The following is a 10,985-nucleotide window of genomic DNA, read 5'->3' as shown; positions in this document are numbered from 1 at the left end:
AGTTTCGTTCAAATCCGTCTCCAACTTTTTGAGATATCCTGCACACAAACAAACAAACAAACAAACAAGAAGACCAAATCCAGAGCATGATACTTGCAAAACCCATAAATCAAATTTAACTTCAAAAATAATTGGTGCTTGAATTCAATGACCAAATGTACAACTCTTAAAATTTCAACTCAATAGAATGAAAATTGACAATTTTTTTTTAATCGGCCAATGTTGACCTTTTGGCCGATGTTGACAGCAAGAATAATTGGTGATTGAAATCATTGACCTGATATACAAATGTTCTTCCAATTTCAAGTCAATTGGATGAAATTTGAGGATTTTAGAAAATTTGGCTCAAATTGGCCTATTAGCCTATGTACACCTTTTTTGTCGACAGAATTAAAAAAAACTTAAATGTGGGACCGTCACAGGGTCGGTGTCATCAATCGCTGAAAATTTCAGTACAATCGGTTGAGCGGTTTGTGCTGGAGGCGAGCGGACTGGCAAACAAACACACAAACGGAGGCGATCAACATACTTGTCAAAAAAAAAAAATCTTTTTTTGCTAAGTCACAAACAGACAGACAGAAAGGGGTGAAAACATAACCTCCTTCACCTTTGGTGGTGGAAGTAACTAGAAAGCATCTAAAAATGCAAAGCGAATCTGCATCCCCTTTGTGTTCAGACTTCTTCTCCGATATATGCTAACCATGATGAAAACAAAAAATACCAAAACAGTGACCATTTTAGGAGAACTTGACCTGTTGACCTGAAAAAAAAAACAATATGTTTCAGAGACCCATTATGCAAACCCTGCTCAAATGTCAGAGCAATCAGATGAAAATTGACGATTTTATGTAACCGTGACATTTGATTTTTTAATCCAAAAAAAAGAAAAATACAATCGGTTTCGAGCTTTGGATTGGTGATCCAATTCAATGATACAATATGAAAATTCTTAAAATTTCACATCAAAAAGAAAATTCACGATTTTTATGTGATGCTGACCTTTGACCATTTGAGCAAATAATTCATTTGTCTTCTCCATTTTCTCATAATAAAGCTTTATTGAAAATTTGATGTCAAAAGCTCAAATTGTGAAGAAGTTATGAGACAGACAGACAGACAGACAATGATGACTTCATCTATGAAAAGTATTTGATGAAAGTAAATAATTTAATACACTCTACTTAATTTTACCATGAAAAAGGCAATGGCTGTTAAGATTTGTAATCAGAGTGCATTTTAACTTTCAATTTCCATTCTCTTACTCTTGCTTCTTTTGCAAATCCTGTAAATCTCCTCTCCAAAGTCATGGCAGTGTAACTAAGAGGCAAATTGTATTGGGGGGTAAGGTGTGAATGTTTCTCAGCCAAGGAATGACAGAATTGTGCTCATCCAAGGCGTCTTACTCCAACAAACATGATCGCATGGAGGTGAGGCCAGCATGCGTAATTTATTGTAACACATGCATTTGAGTAAGGCTGAAGCTCCTATAAAAGCACCAGGCATTCCATGGGTTCTGCAGTCGAGCAATACCTGGGATAAGCTGGTGGAACAAGAAACAACAATGGCCTCTCACTCATCCGTCAGCTACCGCTCCGTCCGCACCGGTGGATCCAGCGCAATGATCGGCTCCAGTGGCTATGGAGGCTCCAGCAGCAGTCGTGCAATGGGGCTTGGAATGGGCGCAATGGGACTGTCAATGGGGGGAGGAAGCTACAGCGTGGGCTCTGCAGGGATGGGAGGTATGGGCATTTCCAGCCGTGCCATGGGGATGTCTGCCTCTGGAGGAGCTATGGCAGGAGGTGCCGGAAGTATTGGTAGAGGTGGGGTGGCAATGCTAGGTTATGGAGGTGGTGCTGGTGGGTTTATGGGGGGTGTAAGCCCCGGGATCATGGCAAGCCCAGCATTTACTGCAGGCCGTGCCATCACCTCAGCAGGTATGTCTGGAGTGGTTGGAACGCTGGGTCCTGCAGGTGGAATGGTTCCTTCACTGGTGAGCAGGGATGAGGTGAAGAACATCTTGGGCACATTGAACCAGCGCTTGGCCAGCTATGTAGATAAAGTAAGGCAGCTTACAATTGAGAATGAGACACTGGAGGAAGAACTGAAGAACCTGACTGGAGGAGTACCCTTCTCTCCTGACGCATCCGTCAATCTGGAGAATGTGGAGACACAAGTCACCGAAATGCTGACAGAGGTTTCCAACCTGACGCTGGAACGTGTACATCTGGAGATCGACGTGGACCATCTGAGAGCCACAGCCGATGAGATCAAGTCCAAGTAAGACTTTTTGAATGCAGACATATGGGTTGTTGTTTTTAAGCTTGTACAAAACTTGGAATGGTTATTTTAACTTTCATGATTATTGTGATCATTTCAATGTTGCTTTTTGTAGGTACGAGTTTGAACTTGGTGTTAGAATGCAACTTGAAACTGACATTGGAAACATGAAGAGGGTTTGTATGAGCACAAGATCAGCTGTTCAACAATTAATATATTTGTTTTCTAAAGATGTAAATTTTGAACATAAGCCAATGTTTCTTGTCTTCGTTTGTAGGACCTTGAAGCAGCAAACGACATGCGTGTTGACCTGGAATCAAAGTTTAAGTTTTTGACTGAAGAGCTGACATTCCAGAAGAAAACACAAATGGAGGTTGGTTCCGATTCATTAATTTCACAAAATATCAAAAGGTTGTTCACAATAACTAAATAATTTATATTCTCTTTTCTTGTGCAGGAACTGAACACACTGAAGCAGCAGTTTGGCAGACTTGGACCAGCACAAACATCAGTGATTGAATTGGATAACGTGAAGTCTGTCAACCTTACCGAGGCCCTCAATGTGATGCGTGAGGAATACCAGCAGGTGGTCACCAAGAACGTCCAAGAGGCTGAGACGTATTGCAAGATGCAAGTAGGTTCCTCTAATTGAGGCCATTACGAATCCCAGTTCCTCTCAATATCCTGGCATTATCCCCCGATGGACTAATTGCCTGACCTGTATCTCATGTGCAGATTGATCAGATCCAAGGAATCTCCACCCAGACAACTGAGCAGATTACTGTTCTGGACAATGAGATTAATACTTTGGAAAAAGAGCTGCAGCCTCTGAATGTGGAGTACCAGAGGCTTCTGACCACGGTGAGGTCTCTCATCATGAATCCTATTGTACAATTGTGTACTTTACATCGAGGCTTGGAGCAGAGAATCTTTCCGAAAAATATTGAGTATAACCATTTATTTATATTTTTTCCTGATGTACTTCTATCCCCACACCAGTACCAAACCCTGGGAGACAGACTGACAGATTTACAGAACAGGGAGAGCATTGATCTCGTCCAGTTCCAGAACACCTACACCAGATATGAACAGGAGATAGAGGGAAACCAGGTGGACCTGCAGAGGCAGCTGGTTACTTATCAACAGTTGCTGGATGTGAAGACGGCTCTGGATGCTGAAATTGCAACCTACAAGAAGCTCCTCGAGGGACAAGAGTTGATGTATGTTATTTGTGGTGTATTCAGATCACAGGAACCCTAATCATGTATCATCATCATCATAATCAGCTATTTTCAGTCCACTGCTGGACAAAGCCTCAGAATGTTGATACCATGTTTCTCTGTCTCGTTCTTTGTTGCTGCAATTGACTCTTCCCTTATATTTGTTTATTTCATCCCTTTATCTTGGTCATGCCTTCCTCTGTTCCTGTTGCCATCCATAGGCCTCCATGTTGTTAATATTGTTGTCCACCTGTTATCTGACCTTCTGATAATGTGTCCTGCCCATATCCATTTCCTGAGTTTTGGTTTGTTGTCTGACCCATTGATTTGCCCAGCTTTGTATGGAATACCTGACATATTTCGTTCCACATTGTGTTGTGCTACTGTTGAGTTTTTCTCCATTTTTGTTGTTAACAAACATTTTTGTTTTTGTTTTTGTTGTTTTTTGTTGAGTCTCCACCCCATAGATGATAGTTGAAATAACATGCTGATTGAAAACTTTCCTTTTCAAACATATTGGAAAGCTACCTCTCACGATGTTACTGACTTTTCCATTATTTCACCATCCAAGTTTGATTCTTTGCTTCATTTCTTGTTCTTGATTATATTTTCCTTGAGGCTAAAGCTTTGCCCCACATCCATGTATTCTTCTTCTCACTCTATTTGGTTTCCATTTGTTATGATTTCCCCATGAGGTAAAAGGGGGTTCATTACCACTTTGGCCTGGTATTGGCTTAATGGTTAGGGTGGTGGGCTTGGGATCTGAGCATCCCGAGTTCAAATCCCACTCAGCTGTTGAAATAATACTAGGTGGGGTTAACTCTGCCTGTCATCTTCTGAGGTTGACAAAATGAGTACCGGTAACTGGTATACTGTGTCAGAGTGGTGACCCATCCAGGATTGTGCCCAATAGCCAAGGAGACTGCTGAGGCAGCACCAACGCTCTGCACAGTCTCGTCCCAATGGATGGATGGATATTCATGTCTGTGCTGGTTGTGAGCCAGAGGTCAACAGACGTCTGGGTTTGGCCTGGGGAGTCATGGATCCACTATATCAAGGTGTGTGGTGCTGTCGGTATCTATGCAGGAGGATGAAATTCTGAGTCCTTAAGTCCTTGGTTCAGGGCTTCAGAACTGCTGGGGACTGAGAGCAATTTTCTTTTTGGAATTCTCATCATGCTGGCACAGGCCTTTCCCTCCACAATGGCCTTGTATGCATTGGAAGGGAGATTTTTATTTCAGAGATTCATCTTCTAGACTAACTGCTTTACTGGGCTGGGAACTTAATCTGTCCACAAGTAGCAATCATGGGTGAGTTTGCTGGATGTACAATGACCCTAAGTGAGCACATATGCTCTTTCATGGATCTTGTTTTTAGTTCCACCAGGGTGTCCAGTTTCCCAATGGAAACTAGTGGGGGAGATGGTTTAGACAGCATCAACTCAACTCTGAAAGGAGGTAATCCTGGATTACATTGATTGAACAGGCAGTCATCCTTCCGAGGTGGGCAAAGTTAACAGTAGTGGGCTGTAGCCACATCCCAAACCAATGATGCAACCAGCAGCCAAAGGCTGCACATGAGAGTGTGTCTGTGAGTAGTGGATTACTGGATTACTCAGCACCAGTTGCAGATCTCGTGACCTGAGCTGACTAAAAACAAACAACTTTTTCTGCAGTTTTTTGTTTATTTTACAAAAAAATTATATTTTCGTGTTTGCCTTGTTAAATTCGAACTTTCTTCTTCTATTGATTGATTTGCAGCTGACTGTGGGTTTTGATGTTCCTTTCAGGGTCAGGACAGCCATAGCTGATGACTTTGCTCAGGCTACTGTTGTCAGAAGTGGAACTGTTCGTAGTGCTTCCTCAATTGGTGGGGGCTATGGTGCCAGTTCAGCAACACATGGTGCCATTTCTGGAAGCTACAGCACAGGTGGAGGAGGAAGCTACATTGCAGGAAGTGGTTATACTGGAGGAACGAATACAGTAATGGAAGGTGGTTCCTCTGGTGGAAGTGCCTTGATGGGGGGACAGACCATGTACAGCAGCAGCTCCATGAAGAGAAGCAGCTCCACGATGAGTGCCAGTGGATCTTCCAGTGGTGGTTACGGAACAAGCGGACACGACACCACCATCGTCCTTCAACAATAAACGGTATTGAAGTTTCTCCAGACATATTATCAGTTTAAGCATCACTCCCACGATTATTCTGTTGTCTCCTTGTCCTGATTAAGTGAAAATGGATTATCAATTAATCCTGGCAATAAGACTAATTATTGAAGATGAAGATGAATGAAAAACAGCTCGGTCCAATAGCGGTTTGCACAAGTCAATGTGTGAATGTTAGATGGAAAAACATTGCTTCATATTTACTCTCAAAGTTAACAGACATCAGACTTTATTAATAACTTGCAGCTCTGCAGTTGATTTCTGTTGGTGGTTGTTTTTCCCCCTTACACCTCAAAGTGTCTGTAATGTCATTAACGAAGTGAAACAAAACTATGAACTGAAAAATCTCAGGAGTTTGTTTAGAATGTATTATTACTGTAAAAACAAATGGGATTTTGACAGGTCACCCGGTCTGTTTACTGTGATATTTGTCCAAATAAGGTGTCATCCGGAACCTTTGTGGCATTTCATATCCATTTTGTATCAGATGTCTTGTGGATATGTTTAACAGAATCCATCATTGCAGAGAGTAGAATCGATAACACTGAACAACAAAAATTTTTTACTGGAGATGTGTAAAGTGATTTAGAATAATTTGGGTACGCTGATTTCAAAAATCATAACCGTTTTGCTGTATCACGTCAGGATTTTCAGGAACAGAAATATTCCCATTGCCTAGAAGTCAGGATTTCAATGAAATTTACAAAAATTCATTTATTCATTTATTTCATCATGAATGCTTCAAAATTATAGTAATTACAGAAAAACTCCACTAGAATGTAATTAAAAATGCTTTAGGCATTTGGCTTTGCGTTTGTGCTGCTCTGTGTCAGTTTCACGATGCAGGAACCAGCAGAAATCGCCCATCATGTTCGGGTTGTGCCGCCATTGGTGACGCGTCTCCATGAGTGAAATCTCTTGGTGGAATCGCTCGCCGTGCTCGTCCGAGACTGCTCCCAAGTTGTCAGGGAAGAAGTTCAGGTGCTGGTGTAGGAAATGGATTTTCAGGGACATCCTGGAGCCAAGTTTCCTGAAGGACTCCAGCAGCTGCTGCACTATTTCTTCATAGTTGTCCGCGCGCTCGTTCCCCAAGAAGTTGTCCGTCACGGCTTTGAAGCTCCTCCACGCTGCCAGCTCTTTGGGGTTTAGAGTTGTCGGAAAAGTTTCGTCCTTCATAATCTGTCGGATTTGCGGTCCAACAAAGACACCAGCCTTGATCTTGGCCTCCGACAAGGTGTTGCCAAACTTTTCCTTGAGGTATAAAAACCCACGCCCATTCAGATCCATTGCCCGTACAAAACTTTTCATCAAGCCGAGCTTTATGTGGAGTGGTGGAAGGAAAACCTTGGCTGGGTCGACAAGGGCGACATGCTTCACGTTGTGTCGACCAGGTACATGCTCTTTTCGCTCTTCCCAATCTTTCTTCGTCCAGTGACTCTTGTCGTCTCTGCTATCCCAGAGACAAAGGAAGCACATGTATTTCGTGTAGCCTGACTGCAGCCCTAACAACAGCGCCACCACTTTCAAGTCTCCGCAGATGTGCCAGTTGAAGTCATTGTACTTGATGGAATCAAGCAGCTGCCGCATAGTTTCATAGGTCTCTGTCATGCCGAACGCGTGAGCCAGTGGGACTGATGGTTTCTCGTTGCCATTGTGGAGCAAAACAGCCTTCAAGCTGTTCTTCCCCGAGTCGATGAAGAGGCGCCAGTCTGCAGGATCGTGATCACACCCAAGTTCTTTCAACAGACCGTTGATGTCACTGCAGAATGTCATCGTGTCTTCCATCTCAAAGAACTCAGCCATGTCTCTGTGACGTGCTCTGAACAAGGATATCTTGGTGTTAGGTTCAAGTAGATTCCACTGCTGCAGCCTTGATCCAAGCAGCTCTGCCTTCACCTTTGACAGCGAGAGATCTCTTACAAGATCATTTAAGTCTCCCTGGTTCAGAAGGTGTGATTCTTGAGTGTCGAGTTCAAAAGGTTCATCATCACCATCCTCTTCACCACTGCTTACAGCTATGTTCTGATCAGCTGGAGGTGTTGGAACGGGGTTCTCGTCATCATGAGGCACAGGTTTACGAGCAGAGACGCAGTCAGCGTACTTGATGTGACCTTTATTCTTCTTGTTGAAGCCGGCGATGCTTGTGCAGCAGAAATAACAATCATCATGATGATTCTGTGGCTCACGCCATATCATGGGCACCGCAAATGGCATGCTCGCGCGCTTGCCCACCAACCACTGAGTCAAGGTTGTGTGACAGCTTGTGCAGCAGATGTGTGGTGCCCAGCTCTGTTCTTGGTCCCCCACCTTACACCCGAAGTAGTGAAAGTAGGCGGCCTTCATTTTCACTGCTGTAGATATACTTCGCTGTTGATCTTTTTGGTATACCGACCACAGACATAACAGAAGTTGTCAGGATGATTGGTACAGGAACGCCTACTCATCTTTATCTGAAAGAAAGAAATATAACACAAGTTAACAACAATTGTACGAAATAGACATGTTAAAGACATATGTAAATTTCATTGAAATCCTGACTTCTAGGCAATGGGAATATTTCTGTTCCTGAAAATCCTGACGTGATACAGCAAAACGGTTATGATTTTTGAAATCAGCGTACCCAAATTAGTCTTAATCACTTTACACATCTCCAGTAAAAAAAAATTTTTGAAATTTGTTGTTCAGTGTAATTAGACAATTTGAAAAGAACGTTTGTTGAAGTATTTGTTGTCATTGAGAAATATCAGAAATTACATTTACAAAAACTTACATTTGGTCCATCATGTGATGTACAGGAAGTCGAATGTTATTTTCTCTTTTCCTTTCCAGCACTGCTCTGAGATAAAGTTGAAAATTTTGGAAGAAACTCTTCATGTCAAAACATCCGCAAGAAGATAAAGCCCACAAGAGATTTACATTCCAGTTGCTTTTTCAATATTCATAACCGCAAGAGTAAAACCACAAATATAATTTAAAATGCACAACTTCCAAAGAGTTGTATGAGCTCAATTAATTTGCTTGTGATGTTCTGGAGGCAAAATAATTCAATAAAAAACCACATCAATGCTGAACATTTTATGTCTTCTTTTACTTCCCCCAAGATTGAAGCTCATGGTGGAGGAAAATGACAGAGGGTATAAACTCACATGATGGCAGTGGGGCAGCAGGTGGACACAATAATGAAGGGAATGAATAAACAGGAAAACAGAGAGGATAGGAGAGGAGGAACCACTGGAAACCTCCATGTCGGAAGTTTGGGATGGGTGAGGGGGTCAACGACTCAACGTGGATAAAATAATGGATTGTGGTTAAAGATAGGAGATAGATTTGCTTCCATTACGTTTCTGAATGCTTCCTGTGGCTTGTAAAACGGTCAAAACCATTTCTTACGAAAGTAGATTGAGATCTGAAGTTCAAATGGCATTTCCGTTTATCCTATTGCACTTCTTATACATCTACTTGCAGAGTACCCGGCCTTTGCACGAACTTGTTCCATACTTGCAGAATGATCATCTGACGCATATTTTTATTTGAGCGATGTTTAAACAACTGACTACTCTATATAGGCAAAAGGAAATCCCAGGATACGATATGAAACAAAAACATACCTTCTGCTCCTTATAATTGAAAACACCTCGCTGCACTGAAAAACGTGGGGAAAGGAATACTGTGCTGTAAATGGTGGAAACTTATAATACCTGTAGAAGGTGCCACACGATACACATTTACAAAGAAAAACTCCACCACCCCACCCCGCCCTCTGGATATAATCAGTCCAGAATGGAAGAGAAGTAGCGTGACAGACAAACACACAAATGCTCGTCCGTGAATTAGAGTAAGTACAGTGAACCGTGGTGTCTGTCTGTGCATTTCTCTGTCTCCCGTTTATGGCGGCCGTTTCCCACAACGGGTTTGAATAGCTCAATATTCACTTTTCAAATGATGGGAGAAAAGGCATGAATAATGTTGATGTCAAATTTTATTTCGAAAAGACAAATCTAACCTCCACCACCTGATATTGCACCCCCATTTTGCAGTGGGTGGTAAAAGTGGCTCAAAGCTTTGCCTCTAAGTGAAACAAAGAGTGTAACACAATTAACCTTCTTAACCTTTTACCATGAGCTACTTGAGCTTTTGGTTCCCTCCCCTCCAGGCTACCTGGAGAAAAATCCGGCCACTTGGGAATATGGAGGTCTGGATAGCGGCTGGTCATCTGGCCACTCGAGTATATCGAAGTTTGAATTGCGGCTGATAAAAAGGTCGCTCGGGTTCAAAGTGTTAAAGTTCATAAAATACTTCAAATTGCTCGATCAACTGAAACTTTTACCATCATCAGGACGATTGCTCTTGATTGTCTTGTTGTAATATCTGTTCTGCAGTCCTGAACAATATTGTTGTCAATGACAAGGTATATTAACATGCATATATATATATATATATATATATATATATATATATATATATATATATATATATATATATATATATATATATATATATATATATATTGTTGCGGATTCGCGCCCGCCGGCGTGCGAGCGGCCACGTAACTCGAATCGCGGCACGTCGCCCACCGGATGGACAATTCCGTCGTGACCCTCTCGGACTAACGCTGGGAACTAGTCACGGGTGGGCCTTTCGGCCTCACCACGATCGTGCCAATCGCCCCCCCCCCCCCCGCGTGGGATACGGTTGTTCGCCAAATTCGACCTACCTAAGTACCCACACGGAGGGTAGACCGGGCGATCGCACCTCTCCGCAGGTCGACTTCGGACACAGGCCACTTTAAGCCACCCGTTCCGTACTATCGGGATAACCGAGCGGTGTTATCGTCAACCTCGACGGTTCTGATTAATTATTGGGCGTATTTAGCCCACGACCAACCCTTTACGTGAAGTAAGATGGAGATTGAATTAAAGAAAAGACGAAGCGAAACGGGAAAAACAGTTCAATATGAGGCACATTTTTTCCGCGGCAAACGGAAAGCACACATATACAATTACAACAATTATGCACCAAAAGCAAATGTAAAAGTAACACAACAATAATGCACCAAAAGCAAATGTAACAAAAGAAACACAATGCAGATCTACTACCGACTACGCGAGCACACGGCAACACTTACACAGTTTTACTTCACAGACGGCGCCGACAACACATGTACTCCAAAGCAAAAGAAAAAGGAAGAGGCCACCCTCAACTACAAGGGGGCTGGTGTGGTCTGTGGGCGCGAGACCGGGCAGAGCCTACCCGTCTTGGCTGCTGCGCTGCTGCTGCCACGCTTCGCCGCCGCCACAACGTGCCCGAGCCCGAAACAGAAACT

General features: G+C 42.8%; 1 protein-coding gene across 1 annotated transcript; it reads left to right on the top strand.

Moving 5' to 3' along the window:
* Window positions 1–1,503: 1,503 nt before the first annotated feature.
* Window positions 1,504–8,733, top strand: LOC147028168 (thread biopolymer filament subunit gamma-like). The gene is made up of 8 exons (XM_085878304.1): window positions 1,504–2,277; window positions 2,393–2,453; window positions 2,555–2,650; window positions 2,735–2,911; window positions 3,013–3,138; window positions 3,277–3,497; window positions 5,287–5,647; window positions 8,492–8,733. The coding sequence occupies exons 1-7, from the start codon at window positions 1,562–1,564 to the stop codon at window positions 5,642–5,644; spliced, it is 1,755 nt and encodes a 584-aa protein (XP_085734430.1). The 5' UTR covers window positions 1,504–1,561; the 3' UTR covers window positions 5,645–5,647; window positions 8,492–8,733.
* The last annotated feature ends 2,252 nt before the right edge of the window (window positions 8,734–10,985 follow it).

Source organism: Eptatretus burgeri, chromosome 4 (genome assembly GCF_056783735.1).
Source record: "Eptatretus burgeri isolate ZD-2024b chromosome 4, Ebu_testis_v1, whole genome shotgun sequence".
Classification (NCBI taxonomy): Eukaryota; Metazoa; Chordata; class Myxini; order Myxiniformes; family Myxinidae; genus Eptatretus; species Eptatretus burgeri.
Note: the sequence above shows the minus strand (reverse complement) of the source record. Positions and strands in the feature narration are given on the sequence as shown.

What these genes read in the sequence shown, in the direction of transcription:
- LOC147028168 (XM_085878304.1), top strand. Translation starts at nt 1,562, where the DNA reads ATGGCCTCTCACTCATCCGTCAGCTACCGCTCCGTCCGCACCGGTGGA. An exon ending in ACATTGGAAACATGAAGAGG is followed by an intron (nt 2,454 to 2,554) that starts GTTTGTATGAGC and finishes CTTCGTTTGTAG; the next exon opens with GACCTTGAAGCAGCAAACGA. An exon ending in AGAAGAAAACACAAATGGAG is followed by an intron (nt 2,651 to 2,734) that starts GTTGGTTCCGAT and finishes TTTCTTGTGCAG; the next exon opens with GAACTGAACACACTGAAGCA.